The following is a 19,942-nucleotide window of genomic DNA, read 5'->3' on the forward strand; positions in this document are numbered from 1 at the left end:
GGAGTGAGTCTAACCAATCTAACAACACTTCCAAAATGGACCTGGAACCTGGCACCTCTTTACTAGCAGATCAATATGACCCACATTTCATACTTTGATCTTACTCTGTGGCTAATCTCAAACAACTAATGATAAATGGTTTTGCTCCATTTGTTTCCAACACACTTTATAGGTACCTTAATTGTCAAGGAAAGTATGTTTGCATTATTGTCTGTCATCATTAAACTTCAATTATTTTTCTATTTTCATCAAACATTTGTCATGCATTTTGCCAATATCTTTAGATGTTATGGGAGCACATGCTGTAACAGCACGAATCTATCTTGACTGATTTTATGTATAACAGATTTGGGCTTCAAGCCAAGCGCTGGGTCACTTCCGACCATTCACAGTTTGCCACTTTTTCATGATCTTAACATACCGAGCAAATCCACGCGTTCTCTATACATCTTGGCCACCTAAGCAATAGTCTTTGGCTCTTCTGAGAGATCTAAAATTTCACGATCGTACCCCGAGCAGGCACTTCATATACTTTCTTGGCTTTATAATTATTTTCATGCATTGGGGGAACATTTATGAACTGTAAAATTGTAGTCGTGATAATTTCATGGGAAAAACTGAAATAGGCTTTGCAGCAGACTTGAGAGGAGTTAAGTTTGTTTGAGTGTGGTTTCCCATAAAGTATTGTTTTTTTTATGGTAAATTTCACACAAGAGTCCAAACCCACAGCTTGAACTAAAAACTGCACTGTTATATGCACTTCTGGCATGTTTTGGACTATGTAAGGATTCCGTAAATTTTTGTATGTCACAACAAAAGGCAATTTAATGTTGCAATACACTTTTTGAGAACCTCTTTCTGGTTCAGTTATGCATTCTGGTACCTACAAATAAATCCACAAACCATTTCATAAAAAGGTTAAGAATAAATAATCAGAATTAACTTGTCTATTTTATTTTAGTGAAAATAAACATTTGTAGTGATTATTATATACATTTAACTGTAGAGCTGTTTTTATTAATCTTCACGGCTGGGTTGGAGCATAATTTATATTCCCCAGAGGAACCTTAACATATGAGACAGGATTTAACACTTGGCATCACCAGAACATACCCTCTCACACAAGCAAGAGTTCTGTACACTTTTTATCATAAGTTATGAAATTTATGTTATAAATTAAATGAAATATCTTATAGCTATCATGTCTTTCAAGGCATAATGGACAGACTACCAAGGGTAAATATTATTCGAACACGCAAAATGTAATTTTTATAAAAAATATATATGTGCATACATATAACATACATATCTGCAAAACATATCACTTGAAAGTACAATCATTGGAATACCTGAAGTAAACATTTTCCTTAATTTTCAGGAGAAAGTAGATTGTGGAATTTAAAAATAAAATACCTATCAACTTTATTCTTCAAGGCTGCTTTGTTCTTTTAAATTTCATTTCTATCAATCGAATTTTTCACAAGTGTGCGAGAATAATATGTACATTTGTTTAGTCTGCTGTAATTTACTACAAAATGACTTAATTAATGAGAATATCCATTTTGTTAACTTTGTTACAAAGTTCCATCAAATTATGAGAAAAGTTATTCAAGACATTTGGCAAATTATGGTAATAAGAGTTATTCATGACATTTGGCAAACAGGAACAGACTTTATACGACAACTTTCATCATTCAATAGGCAAAATGCGAACAAAAGATGCATACTAGAATAGAAATCCATTTCATTTTGTACATTTTAATTCCATGAAATTATTTGAAGTGAACAAAATGGAACAAACTTACCGCAAGCGTACGACAAAAGAATACTATTGATAATATTTACCTTTGATTAACTGCAATTTTCTTTAATGTTCAAAAGACTTTTGTTACATGTGCAACATCACAATACGTCCTAAAGCACATAACACTTAAGCTCTAAAGTTTAATCACCAAGCCTTAGTATGTTAGACTTACTCCATAATGGAATTTCAAATAAATGCAATTCGAAATCTTGGATACTATAGTTCTGAATTCTTGATTGCTGTGTTCCTAGTCTATTCAGCTTCCAATACCCGTGTATGGTTTTATTTTGTGGTCTTGCTCAGTTCAATTAGGTTATGAACACAGAGCCAAGGAGAAGGCACAAGTACTCATAATGGACTACAATATATTTGTAACTTGCATTCAATTCAGCCAACAACACTTCAGGAACACTAAGTGTGAAACACATGAACATTTCATTTACTTGTTAACAGCATCACATTTAAATTGACAGCTTCCAATACTGTAGAATAAAACACTTAAAATTCTTCATAGTATTTTCTATTTACATTTAATAACGAAGTCTTAACTAATGTTTAACTTGAGACTCCATTTTGTATCTTTTCCCATGATTAAACTGTTGAACAAAGTCCACAGAGATCTAATCTTCATAACAGAAAAAGCACACTATTTCACTACACTAGTCAAGAGGTAGAAAAACATTTTTGATTCACTTACTGAAAAACATAACAATTTATGTACCACATTGAAGTGATTGTCAATTGAGGGATGACTTTTGTGAACACTTCTTTTTTTGTACCTTCTCCTAACAATCGTTTAATATATATAGCAATACTTGAATCTTCTCTTATAATTTACATTCGTAAAGCTTTAAATTATAGAATATAATTCAAACAGAAAGGTTAAGATTATGTACACCAATGTAACAATTACATTACAGTATATATACAACAATGGTGATCATAACCTCGCTGACCAAGACCATATATATCACAGCACTAAACTCCTGCTACCTAGAAAGTCCCTCATTTTTTTTTGTTTTTTGTTTTTTTTCTTTGCCACCACTCAACAATCATCATAACGCAATCTTCTTGCACAGCAACTGTATCCAATGTCTTAAGTATCTGATGCACTGCATGAGCTCATCTGACTTCATATTCACCGAGGAACCCACCGTACAAACTACAGTACTAACAACAGCTAATGCTTGAACCCTTATTCCCTTTAATATTATATATATATATATTTTATTTTTTTTACTGTGAGATAAAATCTTCCTATTCTGTAAATATCACAAATGTTCAGTTAACTTTATATTTCAGGAAACCTAGTATCAACCAATATAGTCTATAAAAGCTTCTAATATTTTTTTTTTCTCTAGCATTAACCACAGCATAATGACGACAAAATGAGAACTGACAAGTCAGTTTGAGCTATGACCTTTCTCTCATTGTGGTCTCTTACCCTAATTATCCTAGAGAACTTCATTTGTAACATACCCATTAATTCTTGAAAACAAAAACAAAGATTTTCTTGCTGACACCCAATTTATGAAAGTCAGGCAAGAGCAAAGGTGATGACCATCTTTCAAGTTTTTTCTCTCTCTCTTCCACAGAATTTTTAAGATAACTTACCATTTGACTTCCCTAACAGCTTGACACTAAGAACTAAAGAACAAGAAATATTAATATCAGAATGTCCCGTTCATCAATATTTATAAGATGTGGAGCTAGACAGCATGAAGGCAAGACACATCCAATTGCTTCTAACCTTGGCTCAAGGTTTTTTTAAGGGGCAGTGATCTCTGCCAAGCAATCCACAATAGCAAAAATGGTAAATTTCACGAATAATGCAAAACCTGTTAAAAATACTGCTACAACATTATATCATTAAATTTTTTTTGCAATTCACTCATTTAACTACATTAAATAGTATTTTCATATGAACAACCTTCTATTATTGTTCTTCTAAGCTACAGAATGTTTAAATGTAGAAGTTATAAAAGATGGAAAAAGGATATCCTAGTCATACATGTTAACAGATTACTATAAGCACACAGTAAAAATTGGACAAAACTGGGAGTTGTAATAATGAGCCGCAAAATTTCTTTAGAAATAAGTGTGTGGACCTTATTTATATTGCATTAGAGAAAGTACACTGTTCAAAACCAGAAGAAAATTTCAGCTGATTCGACCACAATAAATATTGTAAGAAATTCACAATATTTAAAAAACTAACTGTGTTTTAACAGTATTCCTGCTTAAACACTCGATAAAATTACTTTTTTGTACATAAAAATGCTGTTAAAATGAAATTCCTGGCTAATTAAAGTAGAAAGTCTGTGTGACAAGAATACAACTGTATCCCATGCCTATGGAAAGTAAAAAATGATTAAGCTTTAAAAATGCAATAAGCATCAATCTCATAAAAAGGTACTTAAGTGATTAAAAATAGTGTATTTTCCATCATGGAAAAAAAAATCTATCGAGTTATTATAAAGGCATACAGTGCAAAAAAAACTCTAAAACTCAAATTTGATTGACTACAAACCTTCAATTTTTAACATATAGTTGGCACATATGACACAATGAGAGTGAAATTTGTTTTTTTTACTGTTTTCCTGGATATAAAGATAGCGTTGCATTTAAGCAATGTGGAGTAAAACAGAGCCAATGCAGAGTCTGACACAGGAAAGAAATAAAGTGAAAGTATATGAAACAGCCATTAGTTATGTAATAAAACTAGAGCTGTAATGACATTAGTGATTTTCCTTTACAAAAAGGAAAGCATATACAGCACTACTGTAACTTTAAGTAAAAATTCCATGTTCTAACTATAATAGCTTGAAAGGAAAGTTTTAGGATATTAGTTACCCATGACCAAGATTATATCTCTCTCCGCTGACACCATTATTATCAACAACAATATTATCCTATGAGTACCATATGCCTTGGATGAACTTGTAAGTCAAAAGTTTTATGCCGTATTTGTCCCTAAACTGTACATTTTTAGAAAGCACTGCTTCATCTATCATCAAAGCAAAAGTAAAATTATATTTAAGTGATCTCCCAAATAATTCCTACACACCTTAAATGACAAGGAAAAATGCAGTCTAAATATACAGTATATATATACTTTTAGAGTTAAACAGTTGTCTATGGTTGATTACATGTCTGCATTAATTTCACCCAAAAACTAAAAATTTCAACTGGACATTTTCAAAGTGAAAATCTGATAAACTCTCAAGTGTATATATCTCCTATCTGTAAAACTTTAAAACCAACTGTACTAGCATACATTCAACCATGGGCAAACTAGTAAAGAAGTATTAAAAGTAATATAGTAATCTTTAAACTTCCTCCACACTCACTTTACAGTAACTTTCAAAACTTTATTGCTAAATTATTACTACAGTACTTATGTGGTGTATTAAAAGGAAATAACATATTGAACTAATTCATTCCTAAAAAAACTTCACCTATCAGTAAAAGATTGCTGTCATCTATTTCTGTTATGTACAGGGGAGACTACAACGATCAACAGTCCTTTCTTCCGAAAGGTTACGCATTCTTTACATTCTTTACGATATCTACACAACCTAATATGCAGACCCCTACAATCTGCTGACTGAGTTAATGCCACAAGGACTATTATAAAAGACATGATTACCCTCTTTCAAGAAAAACTCTCTCCCCGACGGTGAACTAAAACCCCTTCATCGTCTAAATTACTCTGCTTATAATCAACACTACTGTGACGGCCCATGTTGGCGATCACATCTGGGCTACCAACGACATTTTGTTCACCGTTATCTTCGATTGAACTCTCACTTAAATTATTGGTTAGAGGATACCTAGCAGTTGAATTCTGATTGTCGCCGCGAGTCATTTCAACATTAACACTGCTCACTGATGAAGGGAATTCTTGCAGATTTGTAAAACTGTTGCTTGGCTTCATGCTTAGTTGGCTGTGGCTGCTGAGGGGAGTTCCTGGCACTGAGATGGAGTTCTTGATACTACTGTTGAAGGCAGGAGAAGGAGGATAGATGTGGTTGCTAAACTCCATGGAACTGACACTATTAAACTGGATGGCTGATCCATTTGGCATTCCTGAAGTCTCCTGTAAGAAAGATCTTAAAGATGAGTATTCATTGCAAGCAGATTCTTATGAATTTTCTTAATTCTATCTCAAAATGCCAATACTTCATATTGTACTGTATTGTGATATCTCAAAATATAAATATTTAATACTGTACTGTATTTTAGTTTTCCAGTGCTGTATTGAAAATACTAAAAACAAAATGTTAGCTTAAGTTTTCCATACTTCATAACTTATATTGTATTCAATAACCTACTTGTAAAAATGATAAGTTAACTCCCATCTCAATGAAAACCTCTCGAAGGAATTTTAGTGGATTATAAATCATTCCTGCATTATTAAGTAAACTAAGGGGGCACTTCAAAGATTCAATTAAGTGGGATAGGAAAATATTTTCCCCCAGTTATTTCTGTAAAATCAAATCATTATGAAACATTACATCACCGGTATTTATTACTCTTATAAATTACCAAAGTAGATGCCAACACAATTTTTGACAAGAAAATCAGTCTAGCAGAGAACAAAGAGCTATACATTATTTATAATCAACCCACATTCATGGTCTCCATAGAACATTACAATAACCTTGAGTTAAAATGAAAGATGGCAGTCATTATTGCAAATATGTGGGTGGATCCACAGATTCCCTGAAGCATTCAGTTAGTACTGAACAGTACTTATTCACAATGAAGAGCTTAAGAGCTTTGTGTTCATCCTCTGGCCACTGAAACCATAAAACTATTTTTCCTGATCTAGAGGCCCACTTTTTTTTTTTTTTTTCATCTTTTGTAGGATGAAATAGCAAGAGCTATTTAATGTGGTAGTCGGGTTAGACTACCCAACATGAATGGTATATTAATTTTCTAAGTCTGTTTGTAATGCCTGGTATGTAGATTATATATAATTTATATATCTTTTTAAAGGAGTAACCACAACCCTGCTTATCTCAATTTTTGAAAAAGATAGCATGAACACTATCTGTGATGTGTGATTAATGCTAGAAAGCTGAGAATCAATATTAGCATATAGCAATGACTGCTGTCTTCTTTCTTTATTTCAGAGGGTTTGTAGCATCCAGATAATTCGAAGACCATGAATGTGTGCTAATTGTAAAAGGTTTTTATGAAAATATTAACTTTGTTTACAAAAAAGGACATATTTGTTACAGTTGATCAGTGCCTTAAAAATTGATTCAAGATGTGATTTCAAACTTTCCAAACTTTCTATTCATATTAATTTTGCCTCAACTATATACTACTGTACAATACTTGATAATATACGAGACCTACTTTCAAAAAGTAGCATAAACGTTTCTAGCCAACTTGATCAATTCCATAATACTGTCTTGCACACTTATCTAATCAAACATCACTATTATTATTTAAGTACTAATACTTTGGGTATTCTATATATAAAGGAATTAGTATATGAGATAAAGGAATTGTTGCAACAAGTAATGCAGGCATTAAATAATGGACAGGCTTGTGGCTAGATTAACTATGCTCAGGTCATTTTGCCTTGCCTCCTTCCTGCGCAAAACAACCTATAAAAGATGTTGGTAATTTTTCTCTTTTTAAATTATGTCCACTACTCGTTAGTAAAAACGTAATCCCGAAATATTTTACATACTTTACTTCCAATGTATGTCTGGAGTAAAGAATGATGAGGTGAGATATAGTAAAGCCTGTCAGAAATTGAAGGAAAGTTGCCAAATGAAGGTTTAATACCACAACCATTTGTTTGTCCTTAACTGTATACGTATATTTGACATTTTTGCACACAAAAGCTACTATTCATTGCATTAAGTTTCCACAGAGCTTAAGAATGTAATTAGTATTAAGTCAGAGTAAGTCAGGAATTTTCCCATTAAGATGAGGCCACTCTTTCCGATAGTCTCTTCCATACATTCTGCTTGTAGCTGGATTTATCAAATAAAAACTTTTCAATATTTAAACTTCAAAGCCATTCCTATACAACAAGAAATAAAGTTTGTTCAGGTGAATGGGCAAACATAAACATTTTAAAGTAAAAGGTATGTGAATCAAAAATAATTCTGTGAATACAAGAAGGAAATCCATATAGCTGTCTAGGACAAATGGTATATACCTATACATTCAATACAGCCATGCTACAACAGCTTAGGTTATTAACCAGAGAATACACTACAAGTTTTCTCTGATTTTTCCCTACTGAAATTGGAAGTGGGTCTCATATACCATCACATCAATTAATGTACAGGGAGTCATTGTATGAGGAAAGTAAGTAAGGATTACACCAAAAGTGAATCTTCTGGGCAATTGCAGAGCCATCTTTCTTGACTTGAAGAAATATTTCTGTTAAAGTAACATTCTTAAGGCAACAATAAGACCTCAACATAAAACTATAGCAAAACAATAAAACCTAACAGAAATAATTACGTACTCCTGTATTGTATGCTACACTTCACATAATTATGTCTAGAGTCTTTTAAGAAATTCATGTCCTCAGGATAAATATACTTAAAGCAGCACTGTAATGATTTGAAAAATGCACAAAGTACATTACAAATGAGTTGCCAGTTGCATTATATGCTATCAACAATGAACTATAACTACCGGCACACATTTCATCAAGCTAACATGCATCTTTCAAGACTGGAAAAAATAGACAGATAACATTTTTAAGTTCACGTACAGTACAGTACAGTACACAGACTTAGCTATGTATCAACAATAACACAAAAGAATTTTGCACACTTTACAAATAAGGAGAAACCTCCAATAGTTAGTAGTGAAATAAATACTCAAATAATCCAACACATTCAAAATAAATATGTAGCACCATCAAAAACGTAGCAAATGCACTACAATAATTAGCACATACTAGAAGAGAATAAAAGGAATGGTCTCATTATCCAACCACCAACGTCTTTGCAGAATAAAAGAGAGCATCCCATCACCCATAACCAGTTTTTCATTAGCAAGCCACCAGATCCAATCCAAATCCATCATCTTCAAGTTATATTTCCTGGAAACACTTTCCCATTCCAACCAAAAAGGCACTACGTATTGCACCCAAGCTATGGACCCAGAACATTAAAAAAGGGACTGACTACAAGCCCAAAATACTGACCCATATGATAGCTTATCATCTCCCCTAATGTCAACTGAAATGTAAACATTTCCCACCTACATTGCCTTGGCTGCCAACTTCGTTACCTATTCCGCTTTTCAGGCAACAGGCTTTGACTGTGAACCTCATTGTCATTTCCATGCGCAACAAGATGGAAGTTAGTAATAAGGTCACTGCAATTTCCCCTCCATATCCTTGAATGCAGCAAAGTCACCTGTCTACTTGAAGTGATGCTTTTATGGCAAACATTTTCTCTCTATGCTAACTTATGGCACATTTCCTTCATTTATAACATTATGCTATTCTTGCCTAAACTTCTGCTTGGATTATTTTCCATTCTGCCTACAGTCTCTGGGAGGTACGCATGGTTAAATCTATAGTACTACTCTTATTCCCAAAATCACTATCATATTCTGATAAAAGTCCAATCACAGTAATTGCTGCTTGTTTTCAAGGTTTTTCTGCTTTGTAATATTTTTACTAAGGGTAATTTTCATATTGGGTTTTAGGGTTAAACATACTCATTTATTTGTAAGATTAGAAAACTTTTGTTTCATAAATGCAAACCTATTTTATTCATGCGTTATCGCTCAGTGTAACTGGCTAACCATGAGACAGAAACTTTCAATCATAGTATAGCATGTAAAGTCTCAATAATGACCTCATCCTTATCATCACAGACAAACCGCAGTAACATTCCCTGCTGAAATATGAGAGCTTTGCCAAAAGTTCTTGAGACGCAATTTTATATACTTGCAGAAAAATGAAACTTCAAACCAATAAGCAATAATCAACCACATTACAATCCTTTACTATCATTAATCTCTCCTTTACAAGGTAATGATTGGAACTCAGCCAGCCCTACAGACAAAACAGAACTACTTCACAGGCATTTGTGGGTAAACTCATCTGATTCATCCTGAGCCAACTCTCACGAAATCTATATTTCATTCTAAAATCTACAAATCCTAGGCATCCTATACAACTGTGGATGAAATTAGGGGTTTATCCCATACGCAGTTTCCTACAAAAGATGCCTAAGGTTCTTTTTACTACTACTGGCAGATTTCATTACTTCTTTATTTTTAACTAACAAAGCAATTTTCCTACACATAAGACATTATACAATAAGTACTGCAGTCTTCTAAAGACTAGAGATAAATGCTAGGGCCAATAATAGCAGATTAATTCTAATTCCTTCAGATGTATTTAAGGGTGTTAGAAAGCTGGTACTTTAATCCCTATATGGATACTGCATAGTGAATCTAGATGCTAATGTGGAGTCCATATGCTGTACCAGAGACAATTATTTATCAGTGCAGCATTTTTAAACCTCATTATAAGGTTACAGTCAAGACAACTTTATTAAGAGCCTAGACTTGTTTAAAGTGATTACTACTGTGATACCTTCAAATCTTGTAACTTGGTTTTGTTTCATGTAATTCATGGTCTTAGAATGGTGAGACATCAAGTTCCCTTTAAGAGAAAATGTTAGGTAATCCTACTGTACTAGGATATGTTGGGACATGTTGGATACATAGTCTACACCAAATTACAACTCCAAGTTACAACTCGCATCATTCCACGTGTGACTTGTGTACGTACCACTATCCACACTCTCAAACTCAAGACTTAACCATCCCTTTTCTGTGTTAGTGCTTTCACTAATAATAAATAATGTTACAGAAAACACTTTACAAAAGTTTTTACAGCATCTATCCTCAATCTATTTCTTTGTGACCAGTAGCAAGGGCCATGATGGTAACAGAATTTCCTTTTAAGCATAAAAATGAATTGAATTATTTCAGGAGGTCTTCCCAAAGAAACCCTGCAACAAAATCCATGTATGTGTCTGCCGTCCTGAGATGCTGAACGCTAGCAAACATTTCTGATAACAACATACTTAATATAAATGTACATGAAAGGCAGTTAATTAAGGTTAGCTAAGCTTGAACATAAAATAATCCCAACACAGAAATAAGGCAAATACCATATGTTCCTAACAGTGCCATTGAAAAATCCCAACTGTAAAATGGTACGATGTTCAATAGCAGATTCCATCTCGTCTAAAAAGCAGAACCATATTGAGTTCTGTAAAGTAATGCTCTTTCTTCATGTTGCTGTCTTAAACAACTGCAACAGGCACAGGCTTCGCTCAAAAGACAGTAAAGAGAAAAATGTCAGAGGTATAAGAAGCAGCATTAGTAACAATGATCCTCAGTCACTTGTTTAGTAAACCCAAAAATGACAAGTAATGGTATGGTGAATGGAGGGCTCCCTATTGGTGAAAATACTTACTTGGGAGAAGATAGTAATTTCCCTTTATCAAGAACGACTATGTATATCTTGGTTATCCAGTGGCAATGTGAGCAATATTGCATAAATAAGAGATATGATGCTTCTTCTCATGTATGAATGCAAAATAATACATTCAATGTTCCATATGAGAAACCTCACTGAATTTCTTATGAGGTATTTGTGGTAGCAACCTTCTTGTCACAATATCTGGAACCCTTATTGGGTAGGGGGATTGTGATAGCCACTATCCACAACATTCACCACAGAATTTTAACTACCACCTTTAGGGTTGCTGTATCTTCTAAAATGTCAGGCTAATCACAACTTATGGAGATGATGCTCTTCAGCATGAAATTTCTGTTCAGAATTAAGCAGCAAGAGAGAGCCATGGCTCTGTTTTGTATGACTTTTGGAGGAAGGGAAACCTTTTACTTACCGCAACTGTCCCCCTCCAGTGCCTTGCTCTTCTGCACACAAGAGACCTCTCTCATTAACCTAACTAAACATCCCCTCACTTCATTGTACTTCATAATTATCAGTGATATCTGTGCCATGTTTACCTAATTCAATATGGTGACAAATTCAACCAATGTGCTGCGCTAAGGTCAACAAATTCATAATTTACTCATTTTGTTGGAAGCAGTAATAAACTGAGGTCAGTGTAGATGAGCAACATAAAATTACTCCAAAATGGGGGCACTGAGCATTTTATAAGAGAGAGACCTCTTAATCTTTGCGAAAACTAACTTCAAAACATATATGTTTTCAATTTTCATCCTTGTTTCAAAGCATTTGCAATCTCAGCAAAAGTTAGCAATTAAGCTTTGCAACCAACTGTTCAATACATAGTGGGGTTGTAACACTGTGCTACCTGCCACCAAGCAAACAATGTAAATAAAGCCATATGCATTGGGAAGACAAAAGAGAATGTAAGAGAAAGAACTGCAGATTGCCAAATTTTACTTATAGATAATCAGAAAATTCCTTTTATTGTAAACGTATTAGAATTAAAAATAAAACAAGTAATTACTTATGGTTATATTAAAGAACATGTCCTTATCTCATAAAGCGAAATCTTAAAAATGTCTCCCACATATGGCCAATGAGGATGCAAATCTAATTAAATAAGCAAACTCTAACCCCTACTGAAAATAAATCTGAACATTAATAGCCTGTGAGATAAGATACACAGAAAACAAGAGGATCTTTGGACAGGTATGTGCAATAATTAGTTTGTTAGTTAAAGTCTATCTTAGTAATGCAAAATTATTATTGCTATTAAATTACCCATTTGTGATAGGAAAGTTACACCCACAATAGTGAAAAAATTCTTTCTTCAGTTGACTTGGACACATTCTTACAGAACAGAATATTACATCTATCATAAGCTGATGTTATGGTGACTTAAAGCTCTATGTATTGGTTAACAAAAACTAACCCTTCAATTTCCATAAAAAATTAATCTGACTTTACCCTTTTTCAACAACTTGGCATATCCATACAAAACTTGATAAATAGTCATCCCTTGCTATACTACTATGATGAAAGTTTGTAAATGGATAAGAAGGTATATTCAATATATCGCCAAACAATTAAATGGCTGCCATTTTGGAAACCTAGATTATGTATAACTCTTCAGTCAACTGACATTGAAAATTCCAACAATGAAACCTCCAAACAAAAGTCCTAGCATTAAGTTCCTCACAATGCCTGTTAATCAAAACTGATCAATGTGCAATTCTAAGTCTCCCCACTTAGCAGCCAGTAAACTAGTTTTTCCAGAGGAATACTTTATCTTACCAAATTGATATGCATTTTATAGGAAAAATATGGCAATTTAAAACCAAATCTTTGAAACTCCTATCAAACATTCATCATCCCTAACCCTTGCAAGAAATTAACCCATAAGAGTATCTGCATACACATAAAGGTTACCCAAGTTAGTAAGTTAAGTATGTCAGTAAATGAGAGCCAACATCTTGAAACTTTACCTAAACACAATAACTCCAGCCTTCAAATGCCACATGAGGTGAATCTTGTTAGGGTTATTCCTGAATCTGTTGAAAAATTTTGTTTAGGGTTATATTAAGGTTAAATGTAATACGTACAATAAATGTCTGAAAATCGAATTAGGTGTCTGCAGTTCAGTTTTTGTCATTTATACAAATAAAGTAGTGTTGATTCAAAGGTGTTGGAGTTGGTTGCTTTTGTAAAGTTCCAAGACTTTCAATGGACAAAACATAAGAAGACACTAAGACAAAGCCACAAAAACTAGTACAGAATTTACAGGTACACAACATAAATAGAAAATAAAAGAATTCAACACCTTATGAACCAACCACCATAATTTTCCAATACCTCAGGTTTATTATAACTTTAGGGAGGGGTCATCAAGCAGCTAGCTAGCTACTGTAGCAACTGAAAAAACAAGATCAATATCAAAACAATTATCAGATCTTTGGAGATATTCTCCTGTCATGAGGGGTACATGGTATAAATAAAATAATGCAAGGATTTCTAGACACCACTCAACACCTACTTAATTTGCTTTGCAAAAGGTGTAAACTCTTATCCTATAACAGGTTTCTCTTATCTGGCACTACCTAGAGACAAATTATGCAAGTCAGCAGAGTCTTCATAAAATGAGATTAACCATCTACGTACTACTATCATTTAACCGTAACATACATAGCTTACATCAGTTTCAAGAGCAAATTATACACACATTCAAAAACCATGCCAAGTATATTAGACCCACGAAAGTCAAGAAAATGTGATGAAATCCTCAAGTCTGCTCAGCATAAGGATGTCTTTAGGAAAATTCCACTTAGAGATAACACCTTGAAAATACTAATATAAAACAGGTTAAACCTTCCTGACATCTGAAGCCTACAAACGATTAGTTATGAATTATATTAATATTGTTGCAAAGCACATTTTAATTATCATTAGTAAAGTATATCAACATGCATGATATTAACATATTAACTGAGGTTAGCAATTTCCAAAAGAACTATGCTGTACATGATCTGAAACATCATGCTAATACTTCTTAGTTCAAGCTAGCATTCTTGAAGTAATCTGTAACTGTATTCAACTTGTAAAGTCATGCTGATACAGTACAATACACTGACTGTAAATGCTGTACAGTATTTTAATGTAAATATCTGTACTAGTGTACAAAAATAAGGAACTTGGGTTAAAAACTTGTCAATTAAGAGACTGTATTTACATTAATCTGTCAACCAAAATTCAATTTCTTGCTTTGTGGACAAAAATACATGCATAAACATTAAAGCCTTGTAAATAAATCAGTTCAACTAAAACCATAAACCTTCTGAGTAAGAAGTCTCCTCGAAACCAGTCAATGTGGTTCCTAAAGAAGTATACTTAGTGTGAAATGCTCCAAACATGAACACTCAACTAATACCGTACTGTCAAGTACCACCCTGAAGACACCCTTTTCCAAGACTTGCCTTGAAGTGAAATAGAATACTTATAACACTAGAATTTTGCAAATAAAAAATCGAGAATGTGTAAATAAAAAAATAAGACCGTAAAATAATTCTGCTTTTCTGAGAAGGATATTACAGTCATATCTACTAATCTTCAGAACATCAAATGCCTCTCCCTTTGAAATTCTTTTGTATTAACACATTCCAGCATTCAATACAACATTTGTCAAACAAAATAAAGTCATCAAAATGTTTAAACCTTTCTACAGTTTCTCTCCAGCACTGCCTTTGTCAGTGAAATACCATCCACCTCTCCCTTTTAAGATCTAACCTATAAGGGTTTCTTAAACTTAAGATTTACATTATGAGGGTTTCTATTAAACAATTTTTAAAAGTGAACCCATTACTTATAATGCTATTCACTATACCATGAAATGTTCCCAAGACCCCTTCTCTCTACGGCACAGTCTTTGTCAGGTGGGAATTGTGCAGGTGCTGTATGGCTGTTAGTCTCAACTAGCAACTATTCAAAGTTTTATCCAAGTTTCCACTAATTTTCACATTTTTTTCCAGTTCTTCTTTAATTTTTCAAAACATTTTGGTATTTTTACCTCCTTAGCACACAAGTCTTTTGACAGTGCTGCTTTCATTTGGTCATAGCCTCAGAATACTGTAAGTACAGTAAAAGAATATCTTTCTGAGGATATTCCACTGCCACTTGTTGTCCTTGTAACAATTAGATGAGCTAAGAAATTTCTATTATACACTAACACACCAATTAAATGCATGTCTTCTTGTGTGTCTAGAAGAAATAAAAATTTAGGAGGTATTTTATCAGGCTTAGATTCTATATATACAATTCTATTCACTGTACAAATGCAGTATAGAATAAGTTATTCAGCCATATGATTTAATGTCACCTGTATAGAACCCACACATTCCTTCCCTACAACTCCTCATCTGACTACTTAGCTATCAGCTCTTAAACAGCACCATTTTCAGTTTCAATAGCTTACTTCCTGACCACTGTTGAACACAAATTTACGTGATCACTCATGAACAAAAAAAAGGCACACTGTACACAAAAAAAGCAATTATTACCTATTTTTAAAAAGTGGTTGTGAATTTCTTAAAGTTCTTGCACTTATTAGGCCCTACAGAATAATAAGCATCAAACCCAATGCATGGTGAAAAACTAAACAAGGAAAATCAAACAAAGGCCAGGCTGAAAATGATCTACAAATCATATAAGACTGAAATTATGAATAAAAGTGTGGCTATACATTAGCTTAGTGCAATCTATACAGCTAAGTAGATGTGAAATCATGCCGTGACAACGAATTTTATCTGAAGAATAAAGCTTGAGGCACAAAGTTCCAAGTTAAATGATGCTATACAGGAAATTGCAAAAGTTACTGTATATGTAGGTGAGGTAATGATGAAGGATAGATGGTGATGGTTTTAACATGTCCTTCACACTGCTTTAAGGAGGTGAGTACATGACATGTGTCAGTGGGGCTCCTGTGGACACTTGAAAAGTTAGAAGACACAGACCTACTTGTTGGATGGGAACTGCAAGTTGGGAGGCTGGTGATGAGAGGAGGATTGAGGAAGGTATGCCCAGGAAAGACCTTAGTGAAGGACTTTCACATAGGCCCTTTATGTTAGAGCCTGTTGGAGGCCATGGTGATGATGACATAGCATGATAATAATAACTGCATTATCTCTTACTACAGAATGTCACTACTGGAGCCTCACAAAATAAAATTTAAGAAACAACCACATTACTTATAATCAGCCAAATTTTTTGGTCATCAAAATCCCAGGCACTTCATTCCTTACTTTAGACATGACATTAGTTTGACAGTAACCCCTCACATGAACCAATGGATCCCTGGGTCGCCAGCAGTTAACTGCCTCACTCTTCATGCTATCTAATTATTCAAATACAAGATATTAGTGAAGTTGGAAAGTAAAAGCTCCATATAATCAGTAATTGGTTTGTAAGTAAATATGTTTATACCTGGTTCAACAAGAACATGTTACTTATATAGGCAGCCCCCGGTTAATGGCGAAACGGTTTTATGGGGCTAGAAAATTGGTGATTTACAACGCCACAAAGGCCGAGTTTCGGTTACGCCATAAGGTGCCAATAATAGAGTTATTGCGCCATCACATGCCTAACAGACGCCAATAACTGTTATCAGCGCCATTAACCGAAACTTAGCGACATAAGTGCCATTAATGGCCGAGTTTCAGTTAATGGTGGTTTTCAATTATCAGCACTCCACTGAGAACGGAACCCCTGCCAATAACGGGGGGGGGGGCCCTTCCTGTACTGTATATAGCCTAAGTTGTAATTTTTGTAGGAAGGATTTTGCTACTGTATATTCCAGCATTAGCTGATTGAGAACATTAAAATCTGTGTGAAAGCAGCTGGGGTTGAGATAAGCAACTATAAACCCAAGGCTCTAAAAGTAACAGAGTAGTAATCATCAGGTTGAAACTCCAACATCTGAAGTAAAACTAAGTGGTTTGTAATTTGTGTACTGTTAACATAAAGCACTCCAGTGACTGACACAGTAGAGGACATTACTTACCCATTATTCAAGATATAGAGGCAAATAACCCAAGAAAGTCTATACCTTGGATACCATGTTGGATAATGAGGAAGACTAAAGTGATGATGATGAATCTTCAGAATCAAAATTCTACATTGAAGCTGTGTTCACTTATCCCACCGGTACTACTGGGTCTAATGAGAATGGTTGTAACCCCCCCGTTGTCACAATCCTAAGACAGAAATTCACAAAAGGTTAAATGACACCTCCACATACTTACCATTACCACTGACTTTACATTAAGATTTCTCTAAAGAAAAAAAAAAGTAAGGAAGCAGAGAATTTTGATCTTAAGGCCAAGCATTTCTCCTTTTGCTATTTGGTTATCCATTACATTAGACTAAGCCTTTAAGATACGTTGTCTAAGCCAAAGTGAAGTGGTATTTCTTGTCACTTGCTTCCTGTAAAGTCCAACTGAAAGGAACAGCCTGACTGTCCCTCTGGAATCTTTTGTCCTTTTACAATAAAGACAGTTGCTCTGATATGGGAGAAATGGTGGTTCTCCTTGTTTTTAGCATGGGTTGAGAATGATGGAATGATAAATGCACAGTGGTTTGGTCTTGGCTATTTGGTGTCATGTCTTTGCTACCTAGCCAGCTACAAATGACCAAACTACTGACATAATATCCTTGGTATGAGTGACATTAGTCAATAAAACATACAGTTCACTGACTCACCCTGAGACTTAAAATACACAACAGAAAAAGAGAGTTCAGGGTAAGATAATTTACAAAGGCTTCACCTTAAGGTTTGGAGGATAATTAACTAAGAGTCCTATCTAGGGTTTTGTCATTTTATAAGGAAACACCATCTAGGTATATTGACATGACCTTTCAAGTTCCACTAGAGACATTACACCGAGTCCATGACGCTTAAAGACTTCAGAAGGGGCAGGTTTATATTCTTTCATTTGCCTCTGAGGCATTAAAGCAGTAGAAAATCAGCTAAGATGGAAACAGAAGTATCAACTAAATCAATACCACTTTCACAGCAGCAACTACAAAAGAGGTTCCATTATGCTAGGTATAGGTTGAGGACTGAAATTTTCTAAGGCTTAGAAATACCTCTGGATGAATCTTTGTCCCTACTGTGATAACTATAAGTTATAACACCTCCAAGTTTCCATGGAACTGGTGATGATGGGGTTTTGACAAACAAAAACTTGTCTTGCCTGGGTAGTCATCACACAAAAATCTGCAATGCCTTTGGAGTCATTGACTGAGGCTCAAAAGAGCAGAGAAATAGTCGGATCTTGTGACTGAGGCTGGTCATGAATAAATTCACCAAGAGGTGCCCTACAGCTGCTACACTGCCTTATACACATCTGGACGTTACAACCATTACAAGGAGGGCACTCAATTCCTTCCGCTGAGTCTGCCTCCAACTACAAAGTGACTTCTGGAACATACCTAGGGATAATTACCAATTTGTTGGCTCTTCTAAGTGAAGACCCTGACAGCCAGGTGACACAGTTTGCGATATCATGCTCCTTCATTCATTAGTTAAACCACTGTGGTTGTATTGTCAGTTAATTCCTGCTGCCTTGGCTCTCACATAAAGGGTAAAGGCATGTAAAGTTGAAGACGTGAGCTCTACACCCCTCACTTGATGCATCTGTGAAAGGGACATCACCTGGAGAAGCAGTGATCAGTAGGACTTCTTCCCTGAAGTTTTGAGAATTTTGCCACCAATGAAAATCTCACAGGCCATATGAGAGGGGAAGTGGCTGTTTGGTTGCACTGCTGCTGTCCAGAATTTGCTGAGATGTGGCTAGAGATAATTTAATCTCCTTGGAAAAGACAGACTGAATTCATTATTTGCAAAGAATGAATCCAAACTGATTACCCAAAGGGATAAAATTACCTTTCACAGATTGACACATCTTTGAAAAGGGGATCTGCTTTGTAAAAATCATTGCAGGAATGAAATATCTGGTAACCAAAAAAGTTTACTGACCTCTCCCAGTTAATCTGTAGACCTAAGGCCTCACATAACCATAGAATTTGATGAAGGTATGAACAAGCTAGTTAACCAAGGATGTGCAGAATCTTATTCCATTCATGCATCTCCCTTTTACCAGTGAGAAAATCCTGCTAAAAATTTGAAAAAAAACCTTGCCTCATCAAACAAAACAAGGAAATTTCCAGGAAGTCTGACAAACATTAATTATAAGTAGGTACCTTTCCAAGTTTTAGCTAATATCTTCTGTACAAACCTCAAAACTTTCTGGAGATAACACCTTGCCAACAAATGATGTTGGATCAAATGCCTCTCCCAGCCAAGTCTTGCTGCTAAAAATTATCTTGAAGGGGTGGAGGTACATATGACCTAATTAGAGTAGAACCTGGATATGGAGAGGGTTGACTTATTTGGATGATGATAACCCTTCCTGATGATAACCCTTCCTACTGTGGCAATGTCTCAGCTTCTGTGGTATTGGGAAGTATGGGCAAGCACAGAATTCCTCAGGTTCCTCATTGCAGCTGCCATGCTGCCAAAAAGATTAATTTTGTCCATATCTTTCCCAGAAAAAACTCTTTTAGCTGACAAATCTGGGTCTTTGGACTCAGTGTAT

General features: G+C 34.6%; 1 protein-coding gene across 4 annotated transcripts in view; it reads right to left on the minus strand.

Annotated features, from left to right (window-relative positions):
- Window positions 1-938: 938 nt before the first annotated feature.
- LOC135212430 (unextended protein-like) overlaps window positions 939-19,942 on the minus strand; it is a 173,990-nt gene continuing 154,986 nt past the window's right edge. Inside the window, exons 16-17 of one of the 4 annotated variants that reach the window (XR_010313899.1) lie at window positions 13,283-13,348; window positions 5,767-5,903 (exon numbers count right to left, since the gene is read on the minus strand). Coding sequence is in view for 2 of the 4 variants with exons in the window: in XM_064245795.1 (XP_064101865.1) it covers window positions 5,460-5,903 (444 nt within the window). In the remaining 2 variants the exon portion in view is untranslated. Of the gene's footprint in view, window positions 5,904-13,282; window positions 13,349-13,617; window positions 13,710-19,942 lie in introns of all 4 variants that reach the window. The other 3 variants (XM_064245796.1, XR_010313900.1, XM_064245795.1) reach the window with 3 other exon arrangements.

This window comes from Macrobrachium nipponense, chromosome 41, assembly GCF_015104395.2.
Source record: "Macrobrachium nipponense isolate FS-2020 chromosome 41, ASM1510439v2, whole genome shotgun sequence".
NCBI classification, from domain to species: domain Eukaryota; kingdom Metazoa; phylum Arthropoda; class Malacostraca; order Decapoda; family Palaemonidae; genus Macrobrachium; species Macrobrachium nipponense.